Genomic DNA, 17,776 nt, shown 5'->3' with positions numbered 1-17,776 from the left:
CCCTCGACTCCATCCACATCTGTCACTCGCCTCAGTATCACGCAACCCCGCTTTCACCCTGTCCTTCTCCACCTGCTCTCTCCATCCCAACCGCGGACGACCCCTTCCTACCACTCCTTCAACCTCGAACTCCAACGCTCGCCTAATCCCGACCCTTTCATCCCTTCTCAACACATGTCCATACCACCGCAATCTCGATCTCCTTATCAATGTCACAATGTCCTCATTCAGTCCCATCATTGACATCAGCTCTGTACTACTCCTCCTATCCTTCACTTTAACCCCACACATCATCCTCACCATAGCTCTTTCAGCCCTCTGCAGTACACTTTCCTCCTCTCTCCTCAACACCCAAGTTTCACCACCATATATCATCGCTGCTCTCACACATGCTTTATATACCCTCCCTTTCATCTTCACTGACCATTTCTTTCGATAATATCGATAATACGATAATAATAATAATAATAATAATAATAATAATAATAATAATAATAGTAATAGTCATCATCATCGTGACAGCCATCATCATTCTCATCATCATCATCATCTTCATCATCAAACAAAAATAATTACAAATAAAAATGGAATACAAACCCCGGATTCGGTCCTGAACACGTGACAGTAGTACTTTCCACTGCCATCGTCGCCGCTACAGCCGCCACCACTACCACCACCGCCACCACTACCACCATCATCATCATCATCGCTGACGCATTTGGTGATGTACGCAAAGACGCACATATCATCGCCGTGCTGAGTGGCCGAGTAGATGTTGCTCATGTCGTGAGTGCAGACGATTACCTGGTGGTGGTGGTGATGGTAATGATGGTAATGATGATGATGATGAAGCAGTTATGATGATGATGAGACAGTTATGATGATGATGATGAAGCAGTTATGATGATGATGAGGCAGTTATGATGATGATGATGAGGCATTTATGATGATGATGATGAGGCATTTATGATGATGATCGCAGTAGCCATGGTAATGATGATGATGATGATGAGGCAGTTATGATGATGATGGTGATGATGATTACCTTATCATTATTGTCAATGAACTTGAGGCAGGTGTAAGAGATCGCCAACGACAGCACAGGTAGGCTCTCCAGGTGGGTTAATGATTTCTAAATTTAGTAGAAAAATTATTTTTATTCTTTTTATTATTTTTATTATTATTTTATTATTATTATCATCATCATCATCATCATCATCATCATCATTATTATTATCGATCAACAAACCATCTAATCAATCATTTAATGAATTAATCAATCAATCAATCAATCAACCAATCAACCAGCTAATCAATCTATCGACCGACCAATGAATCATTAAATCAATCAACAAACCAATCAACTAATCAACCAACCAACTACTAGTGATCTAGTCAATCAACAAACCAATCAACCAACCAGCCAATCAACTAACCAACCAACCAATCAACCAACCAATCAACTAACCAACCAATCGATCAATCAACCAACCAACCAACCAACCTCAGCCAGGCATAAGGAGTGCTCTACTTGCTCTCCATCATTAATCAAGGATATCTCATTCGATCCCAAATACTAATATAAATTATAATAATAAAAATTATAACAATTATAATGATTGAATAAACGAACGAATGAATGAACGAACGAATGAATGAATGAACGAATAAATATATTGATGAATGAATGAATGAATGAATGAATGAATGAATGAATGAATGGATGAATAAATGAATGAATGAATGGATGAATGAATGAATGGATGAATGAATGAATGAATGAACAAACAGACAAATAAAACCTTCACTTAATTCCCTTATTAATAATCATAACATAACCATAATTTAATAATAATAATAAGCAATAATAAACAATAAATAATAATAATAATAATAACCCCTAACCCAAACGAGGAATGAATAGCAGCCGGTCACAAGCCTACTTAGGTTACATCTCATTATGACGTCATCCTCATTTCTCTTATTATTATTATTCTTATTATTATTATTATTCTTACTATTATTATGATTATTATTATTACTAAAGTCGTTAGTGTTGTTGTTGTTGTTGTTCATGTCGTTATTATTATCTTTCTTATTTCTCTTGGTCGTCCGGTTAAGATTTTCAACGGCATACCGAATTCTCTTCCTGTGACCAATAGGCAAGCAGGAGGTGACCTAGAAATAATAATAATAATAATAATAATAACAACAATAACAACAACAACAACAACAATAATAACAATAACAACAAAAACCGAATAAAAATAGATTGAAAGAAAATACCTTTTCCAGAGTCTCATTAACATTAACGACATCTCTGCCCATTAAATCCTGCGTATTAACGAAGCCGAAGTCTTCAAAGAGTTTGGAATATATAGGGAGTCCCATTTTAGACAGCCACAAGGTCACGGGTTCGAACGCATGTCCAGCGCCTTCAGTTTCGTCATCATCATTAATGCCGCTCTTGCTAGCATGCGTTCTATTATCATCATCGATATTAATATTATTTAGATTAGTTTTACCGTCACAACCATCATTTTTATGATCGCTATCATGATATCTATCATTTGTATCTTCATTATCGTCGTAATCGTAGGCGATAGTATCATCGTCCGTTGGAATCCTATTGGTGACGCTGATGTCTTCAAGTGATTGAAGAAGTTTGTTGACGTCATCTCTGCTGCTTATGCCGATGTTTTCCAGGTCGTCATCAGTCAGGAGGTGCTGATAATGATGGAAACAATCGAGGTTGTTAAAGTATAACAATAATAATAATAAATAATAATAACTGACCATATATTGCATGTCGTCAAAGCCATTCACGGCCAAATGCTCTTCATACTTCAGCATATTTTGGCTCTCTAGCCAATCGGCAACACTGTTAATTTTGGCCAGGTCCATTTCAGCAACAAACTTTAAAATCTTTCGGTCACAATTTTGCTATTGACGATGTAATTATTATTATTATTATTGGTATTATTATTATTAACATCGATAATTAACAATTTCAACAACAAAAACAAAGTGATAATAAAAAAAAGTCTTAAAAAAATTCATGCAATCATAAACGTAAAGCCAACCTCCAGACTATGATCATCATCACGATCATCGTCGGTTTTATAATTATTATTATTATAGTTATTATTATTATTATTGCTATTGTTAATTATATAGCTATCAACCGCCTCATTAACTCTCATAGCGAGGCTATTATTGTTATCATCAAGGCATTTATCTTCACCAATTTTCCCTCTACTACTACTACTACTACTACTACTACTACCATAACCGCCACTACTACAATCATTACTGTTATAATTATTATTGCTATTAATATTATTGCTTTTATTGTTGTTGTTGTTTTTGTTGTTGTTGACGTCATCGTCGTCGTCGTCGGTCTCAAACACTCCTGATAAATGCTTGCTGTTCAGCTTCAGATTGCAAGATTCTCCCGCTAAGAATGGATGGATCTAGGAAAAACAAAATTATTATTATTATTATTATTACCATCTTCATCATCGTCATCATTATTGTTGTTGTTGTCATCATCATCATCATCACCGCCATTATTATCATTATCATCATTATTATAATGTAATTGTTGTTGTTGTCATCATCATCATCACCGCCATTATCATCATCATCATCATCAGCATCGTCGTCACCTGCAAACTCATTCTATTCTTGATCTTTGGATCTTTGTTGTATTTCCATACCCTCAGCCTACCTTCTTCTTCTCTTTCATCATTATTATTATTATTGCTATTATTATTGTCCTTATTATTATTATTATTATTATTATTATTGTCCTTATTATTATTATTATTATTATTATTGTTATTGTTATTATTATTTTTAACCACACAACTTTTAGACCGATTAGGAGCATCGCCTATAAACAAGGATGACGATAACGACGACGATGATGATGTTGTTGTTGTTAGTTGTGATGACGATGATGATGGTGTTGGTAATGATGATGATGATGATTGTGATGATGATGATGATTGTGATGATGATGTTGATATCGGTAATTGGCTGAACAGGTTTTTGAAGACATAACATTTCAGAGATTGTTTGCGAACCAGCGATAATGATGATGACGACGACGACGATGATGATGATGTTTTCGTTGCTGCTGATGATGGTAACGATGATGATGATGATGATGATGACACCGATGATGATGATGATGATGGTAGTGGTGGCTGGACTCCAGATTTCATTTTCAGATCTTAATTTATGAGAGATTAATACAGATTTTAATCAATGATGAAGATGATGATGACGACGACGATGATGATAATGATGATGACAACGCAGATTATCTTAATTGATTGATTAATTGATTAATTAATTAATCCTTACAAACTGCTAGTAGGTTAGCTTCATAGCGCAAACAACCATGATTACTATCATCACCATCCATCATCCAACTTCAAACACTATTATCAACATTTTTCTCAACTTTTTATGAGGAAACAAACATCAAGAAATATTGCTACCAGCAGAATATTCAATATTATATAATATATACATATAATATATTATTATATTATATATAATATATATTATTATATTATACATATTATATATTATTATATATATTATTTATTATCTGATATCCAAGTCAAATATGAGTGATGGGAGCTTAATGGTAAGAAAATATCTGGTATGAAGGATGGAGAAAGTAATAAGGAATGCAACTGAATGACGGACGAATGCTAAGAGGAATTGAAATATCTTAATTTAAAAATTGATCCCAAATGGAGTCACAGCTTGAAATACGGTCCGCCCACAACAAAAGAACTTCTTAAATGCTGATACCAAGTCATTCATTGCAATACGAGACAATACAAGACAGATGTAAGGGGAAGTAAAGAGCGTTAAGAACGAAGCTGCAGCCCCAAGAAAGCAGCTGAAGCGCCAGAAACGCTGCGGTCAGGGCGACTTCGAATGTATCTTCTGCAATTAAAAATGAAAAAAAAAACAGGCCGAAAATTAACTGACCGTTAAATATATCATTTGTATAGCTAGCTCGATTTTGATTGGTGGGCATAAAAGTTGATCTTGATAATGATGACGACGACGATGTTGTTGTCGTCGTCGATGATGATGATGATGATGATGGTGAGGTTATTGTTGTTAGTGCTGATGTCGCTATGACATCAATGTTTTTACTATGTAGTAGTGACAGTCTGGCCGCTGGTTTTGGGGTTATGTTTGTCGTTGTTGTTGTTGTTGTTGTTGTTGATGTTGTTTTACCTGTTCTTTCATGTGCTGATGTTATGAGTAATGACGTTCTCGTCGATATTATCGGTGGCTGTGTTGATGTCGCTGGCGTTACAGCTACAGCTGCTGCTGTTGTAGTTGATGAAGTCGCTGCTGCTGATGCTAATAACGATGACGACGACGACGATGAGGATGACGTAACTGATGACGTAACTGACGGAGTTTTTGTTGTCAGGTTGCTATGATGGAGTTGTTTGAAGTCATCTGTTGATGTCTGCATGTCCTTCGAACGCCGTCTCTGTATATGTTGAATTCATTGTGGAATAAGTGATGGAAAAAATGAATGAATGAACAAATGAATGAGTGAGTGAGTGAGTTAGTGAGTGAGTGAGTGAGTGATTGAGTGAGCGATTGAAAGAACGAAAAAAATAAATAAATGAAAGATAGAAACGAACAATGAAGTGTAGGAGAAAAATAAGTGAAACTAGAAAAAAAGCATCCTTATGGTCAACACTATATCATCATCGTCATCATCATCATCCACTTCATCCTCATCATCATCATCACCATCATTTTCTCACAATTCTCTCTTCAAAATTTTTCAAAGTTCTCAATAGCAAACGTGCGGCATATTTAAATACCTCTGAATCGTTGCATGCAATCGAACCCGGCCACTGTGGCATCGGTGCCAGGCAACTTACTCACTACGCTACCGCGTCGCCTAACGAAGTAATAACAATCCCACCTCTTTAAAAATGTACTGCTGTATTCCCAGCATGGCTGTCTGGGGCGAGGGCGGTGGATGATCCGGGGTGGGTAGGTCAGCTGGAAGGTCACCATGGAAACAACCGCCAGACTACAAGTGTCATTATTATTAATTAATTAATTTATTCATTCATTCATTCATTCATTCATTCATTCATAGAGTTGTTGGTTTCATTCTGCAATTATCACTCTTACCACACGTTCATGTAGATAAGTTGACTCTGAACAAATCACAAACCGAAGAAGTTGATGATGTCATAATTGCAGCTGATGAAGTCATTATCGATGTTGTTGTTGATGTTGCTGATGTTGTTGTTGTTGTTGAAGACGATACCGGTGATAAGGTTAGCGTTGATGTAGATGACGACGATGACAACTTATTATTATTATTATTTTTATTATTGTTGTTGTTGTTATCATTGTTACTATTGATGTTGTTGTTGTTGTTCAAACTTTGTGTGCTGTTGCTATTGTTAACTAGGTTTTTTCTCGGAGGTTTTTTGGGTGCAACATGCTGCGATGTAACAATAACAATAATAATAACAACAACAACAACAACAACAACAACAACAACAACAACAACAACAACAACAACAATAATAATAATAGTAATTATCAGCTGTCTTAATAATAAAAGACAAAAACATAGGGAAACAACTAAAACGACTACTACTACTACTACTACTATTACTACTAACAATAATAATAATAATAATAACAACAATAATAATAATATAAATAATAATAATAATAATACTAATAATAGCTAACAGGTCGATCAGTTTTGTTGAACGACGAAGACAATCCAATGCTTTGGGCCGTGACTTGTGGTGGCTGGTGTGGCTCCACAACGACTATAATTATTATTACAATTATTATTATAATTATTAATATAATTATTATTACAATTTTAATTATAATTATTATTATAATTATCATTACTACTATAATTATAATTTTCGCTAATGTTATTTTCATAAGTCTAGTAACAGTAGTAGTAGTAGTATTGTTGTTGTTGTTGTTATTATTATTACTACTACAATTACGAATTCTTAATCGCTATCAATCACGAATGAAAATTATTCACATTCACATACATATTATAATCATCATCATCATCATCATCATCATCATCGTCATCATCATCATCATCATCGTCATCATCATCATCATCGTCGTCACTTACGCCTGGCGATTGGCTGCGGACAGTCGTATATACTTTCCTCTGTGTAGCCAGTATCGCTACCACAACAGCTGCTGTTGTTGTTGCTACTGTTGCTGTTGATTCCGAGTGAGAGGAAGACAGAGCTGGAACTACTGTTTGGGATGATGATGATGATGATCACAACCATCGTCATCATCATCGTCGTCGTCATCGTCATCATTATCATCCTTTTCACCAATATTATCATCATTTTCTTAGTCATATGAGTCATAGTAAACATCATCATGATCATCGTCGTCACAATTATCACCATCATCATCACCACCATAGTCATCTTCATCACCGTCATCTTCATCTTCATTGCCATCATCATCATCACCACCATCGTCATCATCACCATCGTCGTCATCAGCAGCAGCATCCCAACCTGCTTCGATCATCCCTGGTCAAGGTATCGAACTGCTTCCTAAGCGTCGGGTAAAGATCATTACCATAATCATCGCTGGCCGACAAGACAGCCTTTGGCGCATTTTTTCGCTTCTCTTTGATTGGTTAGAGACATTTTTGAATAGATAAGTGTCAATTTATGATAGGTCGAATGGACGGTTTGAAAATGTCGTGTCAAACGTGTCGATTTGTGATTGGCTGAATTCACGAATGGCCTTGCATTTGATTGGCCAAGATGATGGATAGTTGTGGATGGACAAAAAGCGGGATTGGTTGAATGCTTTTTATAGTTTAATGTGATTGGTTGAATATAAATATAATTATAATTTTTATTATAATTTTAATTATTATTCCCACCTGCAATTAATCTCTTCATCTCAATGACGATGGGATTATTGAGTTCGTTTAAAAGGTCTACAGTGGTCTTGCCATGGCAGCTATCTTTAATCATAATGTCACCCCCTTAGCGTAAAAATGGTATGATCCGGTATTGATTATAATTATTATATTTATAATATGCATAATTATAATTTAATAAATTTGTTTACTTATAATGAATATAAAGCAGATGGGTAAGAAAAGTGACGATAATCAATCAAATCAAAATCAAAAATACTTTTTGATTCACGTAATGCATACCCCTACTAAGCAACAATTTGAAAACATCCAACTTTCCATACAGTGACGCTTCATGCAACGCTGTGCCGGAACTCGTCTGAGAGAATGACGTCATTATCATCGTCATCATCATACTCACCATCGTTGTCACCATCATCATCGTCATATTCATCACCACCGTCACATTCACCATCATCGTCATCATTATATTCACCATCATCGTCATCATATTCATCATCACCATCGTCATCATCATCACCACCATCATTTTAGTTTGTCGTTCTCAGATGTGCTATTAATAATTTCTGTCATTACTTATAAACCATAATAATAATAATAATAAATAAACAATAATAATAATAAATAATAATAATAACCTGGTGGTTAACGGAAAAACCAGCATCTAATAATAGCGCAGCAACGACCGTATTACCGTTCTTTGCCGCCAGGTGCAGGGGTGATTTGTCAAATGAGGTCAAATGGAGATAAATCTTAGCGTTGGGACTACTCAACATGAGTTTGACCTTTACGTGTTTGTGTGTGTGAATTTCTGTGCGTGCGTTTGTGTGCGTGTGTATGTGTACAACAAATACACCAGCAACGAACGAACGAACGGATGAACGGACGAACGAACGAACAAATGAACAAACAGTTTCTAATCTGCCATAAGCAATAGCTAGGTCGAGGGGTTTCTCATCTTTTCCATTTTTCATCAGAGGGTTGGCACATTTCTTTTGAGTGATAACAATGACAATAATAATAATAAATCATTAATCAATCAATCAATCAATCAATCAATCAATCAATCAATCAATCAATCAATCAATCAATCAATCAATCAATCAAAAAATCAATCAACAAATCAATCAATCAATCAACCAACCAATCGACCGACCCGACAATCAATCAGCGAGCGAAGGTACCCACCAATACCTACCCCCACAGTACCGACACAACGTTTGTGTGCCCGTACTGGGCTGCGTGTGCAACGCTGTATCGCCATCTGAGTTCTATCATTACAATATTATTATTATTATTTATATTATTTATTATAATTTATTTTATTATTTATTATAATTTATATTATTATTTATTATAATTACGTCTTTATTATTTGTTATTGTTATTATTCATCATAAAACAAAACCTGCGCGTTGACAGATGCAATGGATGGCCCTTGCGTCAATAGGACGTAACAAATTTCGGCGTTACCCCTCCAGGCTGCCAAGTGCAAGGGGTAACACCCCTTCTGATCTGCTATGTTGGCTGAGGCCTGCAACTTCAGCAGAATTTCGACCACTTTTCTGTGGCGTGTGGCATTAGGTTAGAGTAAAGACTTAGTAGACAAGTGAAATGATTAGGCCCAGGCAATACAAAATAAGATAATCTCAAGATCACCATACACACATACATACATTACATAGATAGGTACACTCATACATGCGTGCACACATACACACGTACACTTATACATACTTACATACGTACATACATACATGGATATACATGCACAAGCATACAAAAACAAAACGTCTGTCACTGAGGTTATCACATATCTCTCATGTTTTAGGCTCAAATTTGTTTGTTCAACATATTTTTTTCACTTAACTAGTCTTGTTCACTTATCATGTTATATTTGCTTAACCTGAAAACAATAAATTATTATTATTATCAATTAATTATTATGCCTCTAAATTAGCCTTTATTTACATAAAAAACAAAATTATAAAAGTAAAGTTTCTAGAGCAAATAAAGCTTGGGGTAATGTATGTATAACTTAAGGAATGTTTAATTGATGTAGCATTAGAATAAGCAATACAACATAAATAAATTTCAAAATATTTATACAAACAGGCAGACAAGCAGACAGACAAGCAGACAGACAGACAGACAGACAAAACACAACACACATACAAACGCACATACAAACACAAACTTATGGTCATTGAGGGCAGCAAAGTGCAGGGGGGTTTCCCCATTGAGGTCCTGGCAGTTAACTTGAGGGCCCTTACGCAAACTATGTTAAGAATATAGAAAAATCCCAATCATTTTAACAAATTTACATGAAAAAAGTTGAAAATATTGTCAATGTTACGCATTATTATTGATCAATTTACTACTATTACTAAACAAGACTATGGCATAATAAGTATAAATAAATGGATGCATTCATAATAAAATACATGTAGATTGCAGTAGTTAACAATGCTTACCCTACATAATTAATAAGGACAAACTAAACTTATGTTTAACTTACATGATAGTTGATGAGTATTGAAAAAGAATGTACAACATTGCTAAGACAAATAAGGGTAAGGCTTATTTAATAAGCCATCCTTTAATTTAATTTAACATAATTTAATTTACAACAAAACACAAAATCATTATTTTGATCTGCATTGGTAGAGAGTAAAGTCTTATTAAAATTTAATATGAATATATAATATATATGAATGAAGTTATATGAATAATGATAACAAAATTTTAGATAGTACAATAACACAGTTTTAAATCCATTTAACCTAAAACAATAAATCAACAAATTAATAAAAATATGAATGATGATATGCCTTTATTTATTATTATTAATTATATTATATAAAATAAGTCCATTGTCCATATTATCAATGATTAATCTGTGATGATCTGTGAGAATATTAAATAAAAAAATTGTTGAAAGCCTAAAAAGCCAGAACTTACACCAACGATTGAACAAGGGGCAACTGAATAGAGTTCGCCCATTTGCTTCCCTTTGAACTGGCTGATAGCAACTTCTCAAAGTAGGCAACATTACCAGATCTGGCTGCTTCCAATATATCATTTTCTTTTCCCATTTTGAGGTGTTTTTTTTAATATTTTATTTAATTATTTATCATTAATTTGTAAAAATATATGATACAAATTTGGATATTTTTGTTTAACTGGATAAAGAAAATATGATTTAATGTAAAATAAACAAGGAAATGAGGAATTAAAGGCCCTCAAAACAAGCTATTGTCAACTAAATATAATGTCCGGGTTGCAAGCCTACTATTTATATACTAACTCAATTTTAAACGTTTTAGCATTTAATAAAATGTATTTTCATTATTATTGTTGCGTAAAATTTATAATTTGTAAAAAATATCTTATAAAATAGAGTTAGTTAACAAGTTAGAATTCTTGAAATGCGTTCAACTCCTTTTGAATAATTTTTATAAAGGTTAATTGTTTACTTCTCTATGTAAACAAACAAAACAAAAATGTCGGCTGGTCAGTAGATTTTTAAATCTTTTTTCAGTTTTTTTCATTAAAAATGGTTTATTTATTGAAATTCAATTAATTATTAGGAGTAGTTTCTTGCTTGGCGAATGAAAATTACGACGATTTGGAAAAATGCATTAATCAACTTAAGAATATTGGTTGGTTTAATAAACTTTAAAAATAGACTGGCTAGATAATAAACCATAAAATTTAACAAATATAATACACTAATTAGTACAGATATATAGATTAATAAAAAAAATTACATTAAATTAATTAAAATAAAATTTTTAATAAATTCATTATTGACAATATGTTATTGTTACTTTTGTTAAGAATTTGTGAAAAACTATTTTCCTAATTCACTAATTGCCTAACAGAACTGTGTGATCACCCAGAAGAAGTACACAAAGATATTTTTAATGAGAGCTTCATAATGGAAGTCACTGAGTGTGGCAAGTCTCCAAGAAGCCAAAAATCTCTAACCTACATCTTCCAATTGCTGGCTGAAGTTGCTAAAGCAGGTATCAAATTGAATAACTTTTACATTTTATTTTGGTGTAACTTTACATTTTAATGAATTAATAATTTATATATTTTTTGGTGTAACTGTAAAGTTAAAGTAAGTAAACATTTCATTAAACAGTTCTACATATTATACATTTTATAATATAAATTAACTTTAAGTTAATCTAAATATTTCATTACTTATAGTCTTCTTATCTTATTCTTATACATAAAACACATTGCAGTTTATTTTGTGTGTGACTTATTTATAATAGATACACATCCATTTAATTTTTTATTTCAATTTTCTCATCTGTTTCACTTTTGCTTTTCAATGTTATACGATACTTTGGTTTATTTTAGGTAATTATTTTGTTAATTTTCAATATTTCAAAATTTATATTAAAATTTTTTGTTGCATTGCAAGACAAGGGTAGACAGTTATGTACCAATGAAAAGGTACTGAAGATGATAATTGAAAACCTCAGCAAAAAGTCCTTAGACGAAAAAGAAAATTTATCATTCCAGGCATGTAGAGTCTTTGGTAACATCTGTTTTGAGTCAGGTCGGTCTTTATGAAAACATTCTAGTTATAAATTTGACAATTTAAAAAAAAGTTAAAAAATCTGTCATTCCTACAGAGCCAGCTAGAGATATAGTCCTCAAATTGAAAGGTCACGAAGAGATGATGAAACTGATGAAATCATTATGCGATGATATCATATCATCACTCTCGCTATCATTTGATATCACACTGCCATCGTCTGCGTACTCCATTGTTACCAAACATTTAAAAGTTGCTTGCGGGGCATTTATTAATCTCATTGACGAGCATGGTTGGTTGTTCTTGTGATTTCTAACTTTCAAATTTGGAATTTTTTCTCCTAAGATGTCGTTTTCAAATAGTTCAGTCACGCGCGCACACACACGCGCGCGCGCGCACACACACATACACACACAGACAGACACACACACACACCTTAAAATTTCACTTTTTAAAAAAGTCTCATTTCAACTTTTCCAACTTTAAACAGAAGAACTACAAAAACTTGTCCTAACCAGCGGCATATTTGACATCATACAGAAACTGTTAATCATCAATTATGGCAATACTGACATTGTCAAAGTCACTCTGAACATTCTAGAATATTTCCCTGATTTTTTTGAAGGTATGGTGTAACCTTATGGTCTAGCCATTTTTCTCATATGAATTGCAACGACATTTCATAATTATAGTAAAAATATAATATTAATTATATTATTTTATTTCATAATTTATTTATTATAAATAATTATTTTTGAACGCAGATCGGGCTACACAGTCATTTTTGTCATCCCCCAAAACATGGGAGGCCTTCTATTTGGTGCTGAAATCGTCGGACGATCAAGATAATGTTGATACACTCTTCCGGATATTAAGCTGCTACGCCGAACATGGTTTAGTTGGGGGTTTATTATTGATGTTTATCATGTAATTAGGTCACTAATTATGTATATTCATATCCCATAATTAAGTCGCTAATTATGTAAGTGGGTCATTAATTTATTTGGTAATTGTGTCGTTAAATTTTTGTGGTCATCAGTTTACCAGTTTGTTATGTAAGATTTAATACATTGGGCAGTTAGGTCACTGACTTGTTATGTAATTAGGCCAGTGATTCATTAATTAATTGAGTCACTAATTTTCTGCTTAAATAGGTCACTAATTAAATAATAATTTTGTGAGTATTTTTAAAATTTTGATATTTTCCATCTCCAAATTAGATAGCAACAAAGAACTAATATCAAAAAGTCAATTTCCTCAGAAATTGTTATCTTTGGTGGATGATTTTGAGTCGACTTGTGCAGTCAAATATATTGATTTAGTTGGTGATTTCATCATCCTATTGCTAACTGGAGGTTTGTTTGTTTGTTTGTGTGTATGTGTGTGTGTGTGCCTCTGTTTCTCTATGCGATTTGGTTAAGAAGTTTTAATGTTTTTTCCAAATGACTTTTTTGATGTTAATATAACATAAATTAAATTTAAGATATTTAATTTTGATTAGATTCATTCTTAATCAGACAAAAGTATGAACATTCTGTTTGGCAATGCGGACGGGGAGGTGTACAAACAGTTGAGGGGGTGGATGAACCCTCAGTGCCCCGTCAAAATCCAGGCTGCGGCCGCTTTTGCTATCTGTAATTTTGCTAGATCTGGTCGGGTTTTTTTCTTTTTCTTTTAATTTTTTTCAATTTACAAATTTGTGTGTCTTTGGTTTTAAATTGGAATAAATTAAAAATAATCTTCTATAAACCGCAGATACAAATTGTGTATCTTTGGTCAAAAGTGGAATTGTTCGAGAGATCAAAACCTTACTCGAGGTCTACCCAGTCGGAGACAAGCAGCACGTCCTGCAACACGCTCTCTTTGGAACCCTCACTAATTTAGCCATATCTCGTTTGCTATTTTGCTATTTTTTTTTGGTTTTCATACACTTTAGCTGTTATTATTATTCTTATTACGGTTAAATAGATAAGTGAATGGTTGGACGAAAAGTGGATGATTGAATGAATGAGTAAACGGATAGATGGATTGTTGACAGAAATGAATGATTGAATAAAAGAATGAATGAATGGATAAGTGAATGAATGAATAAAGGGATGAAATAGCGGACAAACAAATGAATTGACGGCAAATTAACCAATCGCACACAGCCCTCAATAGAAAAAGTTTGTTGAGCGACGGCGTTGCTGAGACTTGTCTATCGTTCCTGGCAACAGAGTCCTTCACCGTCCTCTTCAAAATGCTCGCCACACTAAGGATGCTGCTCAGTCAGAACGGTATCAATTATAATTATTGCAATAATTATAATTATAACAATAATATATTACGTCAGTGGTATGAACAACAGGGGCACAAATACACGCTCACACGCACACACAAACACGCACACACACAGTGTATGTGCTTGTCTTCATGCTTAGCTATTATTTACATTCCTTTTGTAGTTTAAAGGTAATAGTTATATATATCTGTATAACACATTGGTGTTCAATATGGCAGAATATGGTTAAATTGACGATTTTTCATAAAATAGTTTTCATCTATATATATATATATATATATTTATATATATATATATGTGTATATGTATATATATATATATAGATTGTTTGAAAAATTTGACATAAAAATGTTATTTTGAAAGAAAAATTAAGACAAATTTATTTCCATTTTTGCAGAAAAACTGGCCTGCGATCTCGGTAGAAATGAGAAATTCCTAAAGAAGATAGATGAATCCATTGCAGCCAGTAGCCACGAGGGAGTCAAATGTAATGGGAGACATTAGTTTATTTCTTTGATTTAGTTTTTTTTATAAAATGTTTGTATAATTTTTCATGTAAAGATATCTATGTGTGTGTGTGTGTGTGTGTGTGTGTGTGTGTGTGTGTGTGTATGTGTCAGATTGTTTAAGCGTGTGCGCGCGCGTGTGTGTTAGTATGTGTCAGAATGTTTAAGCTTTGGCAATGAAATGATTGTATCTAATGCATGGCGGATGAAAGTATGACGATTAAATTGAGGTCTTCTCTTGAAATGCTTTTTAAATATACTACTAAGAATTGTACACCACACACACACATACACACACGCACACACACACACACACACACACACAACAGGTGAATCCCTAAGAATATTTGCATCGATAGTCAAAAACTGTCGCGATACAGACGTCATGAGACTGTTGCTGCAGCATCATCTACTTCAACATCTACTCTACCTACTGGAATCCGATCATATAATCATGAAGAATGAAGCGCTCCTATCTCTCAATGTTCTCGCTACGGCTCTTGGTTACTCCTCATTCCTAGATTATAATTTTGTGTCATCAATTGTCCAGTCATTCATTCAATCAATCAATTAATTAATCATTCAATTAATCATCGATCAATCAATCCATCCAATCAGTCAATCAATCAAACAATCTAGCTGTTACTTAACTATGTGTTTTTGGTTAGATAAACTAGACCTAAGTTAATTAAACCTGCTAAGCTAATTGAATAAAAACCGTTCTGATTAACCTTTCAGATGAAACTGTATTTGAGAAATTCTCCAAAGAAATCTGCCTCCATTTGATGTATGCCCTATCATTATCATCACCGACCTCCTCCTCCTTCTCATCATCATCATCAGTACTACCAATGCCAGATTTACCGGTCGAAGTTTTGTGCAACACCCTGGTACTGGCTACCACATCTCTCAAATTTGGTTTCTTTTTATTGCTTTTTAATTAATTAATTAAATTAATTAATTGATTGACTGGATGGATGGATTGATTGATCGATGATTAATTGAATGATCAATTAAGAATTTTAATTAATTGTTTTTAAAATTGAATTTATTTAATGGTTTAATTAATTTTTTGAGTATATTTATGCATTATTTTGTAATAAATAAATAAATTAATTAATTACTAAGCATATAAATAAAACGAATAAATGAATGAATTTAACGAATTTCTATTCTCACTTAGCTTCTGTGAAGGTCGAGCTAGACAAAGAAAATTTTCATGACAAATTAATGGAAAAGTACTCGTCGCACACGGATGAAAGAATCAAAAAACTTTTAGAACAATTGCAATAAAAGACACACATATATATATATATATATATATATATATATATATATACACACACACATATATATATAAATAAACACACACATATATATATAAATAAACACACACATATATATATATAAATAAACACACGTGAATGTTACGTTAAAGTTTGGTTTTATTTATTTATGTGTATTAGTTTAACTTAAAAATAGTCAATATAGATTGGTTGTTACAAGATATACCCACAGACACACACACACACACACACACATACATACACACACACATACAATACAATACAAACACTCAAGTTAAAACAGTAAATTGATAAACGCTTAGTATGTATAATTTGTTTTTAATGTTGCTTTTGTAAAAGGTTATTAAACTAATAAGCAATTATTTTTTTTTATCATAAACACTCGATCAATAAAATATTTTATATTTCATTTTTTTTTCCTTGCCTTTGATCAAAAAGCGATTGAAAAATGGTGATACCTTCTCGTTATCGAGAACACACACACACACACACATACGTCCACACACACACACATACGTACACACACATACACATATTGATGGAGTTTCAGTAGCTTCGTACATAGGCACCAAGAAAAAACACACACACACAGCCATACGTATAAACATAAGCACACTTACACACACACACACATGTGAACAGTATTCAACTATACACTATATGTACATAACATCATTTTTATGTGGCATCGTACACAGGTTCCATCCTTGATGGCTTGCTGTCTCGAGATAGGACCGATATTTTGAACAACCTGAAATGAGGTTTGGTTAATTGGATGGTTAATTGGATGGTTAATTGAATGGTTAATTGGATGTCTAATTGAATGGCTGTCTAATCGGTTGATTGACTGATTGACTAAATTAATGAGTGAATGATAAAATGAATTAATAAATAATTGAATGAGCAATTTATTGATTGATTGAATGAATGACTGATAGAAGAACTAACATAGGAATCTGCAAATCATCTTTTTTCTCAATTTCAACCATGGTTTGTTTCTCTTCTTTGACACTAATCATGATAATAATAATAAGAAGAATAACATAGTCTTAAAGATACTCGTAAGAGGTGGCACGCTGCTGTAAAGAGCTTTGCTATTTAACGTGCACTAATTCACATTCACTAATTCTCATTCACTAATTCACTTGGCCTCATTCA

The 17,776-nt window shown here is 33.1% G+C and overlaps 3 protein-coding genes across 3 annotated transcripts in view; 1 reads left to right on the top strand and 2 right to left on the bottom strand.

The window, feature by feature from the left end:
- Positions 1–2,904, bottom strand: part of HELRODRAFT_188728 (hypothetical protein) — a gene marked incomplete at both ends in the record, with an annotated part of 4,169 nt that extends 1,265 nt beyond the window's left edge. Inside the window, 5 exons of the mRNA XM_009021666.1 lie at positions 598–804; positions 1,046–1,132; positions 1,906–2,178; positions 2,287–2,727; positions 2,797–2,904. Of these exons, the coding sequence (XP_009019914.1) occupies positions 598–804; positions 1,046–1,132; positions 1,906–2,178; positions 2,287–2,727; positions 2,797–2,904 (1,116 nt within the window). The remainder of the gene's footprint in view (positions 1–597; positions 805–1,045; positions 1,133–1,905; positions 2,179–2,286; positions 2,728–2,796) is intronic.
- Positions 2,905–9,356: 6,452 nt separating this feature from the next.
- HELRODRAFT_65532 (hypothetical protein) lies at positions 9,357–10,252 on the bottom strand (the record flags this gene model as incomplete). Its single annotated transcript, XM_009021665.1, has 2 exons — positions 9,357–9,534; positions 10,167–10,252. Coding segments are annotated over 2 exons (264 nt in total), but the record flags the coding sequence as incomplete, so codon positions are not given.
- A 1,220-nt stretch (positions 10,253–11,472) lies between these two features.
- HELRODRAFT_161781 (hypothetical protein) lies at positions 11,473–16,251 on the top strand (the record flags this gene model as incomplete). The annotated part of the gene is made up of 13 exons (XM_009021664.1): positions 11,473–11,482; positions 11,854–11,997; positions 12,408–12,545; positions 12,622–12,816; positions 13,015–13,149; positions 13,289–13,429; positions 13,745–13,879; positions 14,042–14,176; positions 14,280–14,417; positions 14,675–14,800; positions 15,203–15,292; positions 15,641–15,845; positions 16,155–16,251. 13 exons carry the CDS (start codon positions 11,473–11,475, stop codon positions 16,249–16,251), a joined length of 1,689 nt encoding a protein of 562 aa, XP_009019912.1.
- Between the last annotated feature and the right edge of the window lie 1,525 nt (positions 16,252–17,776).

This window comes from Helobdella robusta (assembly GCF_000326865.2).
Source record: "Helobdella robusta unplaced genomic scaffold HELROscaffold_3, whole genome shotgun sequence".
Taxonomy (NCBI): domain Eukaryota; kingdom Metazoa; phylum Annelida; class Clitellata; order Rhynchobdellida; family Glossiphoniidae; genus Helobdella; species Helobdella robusta.
The sequence above is the reverse complement of the archived record's forward strand: the minus strand, read 5'-3'. Positions and strand labels throughout refer to the sequence as shown.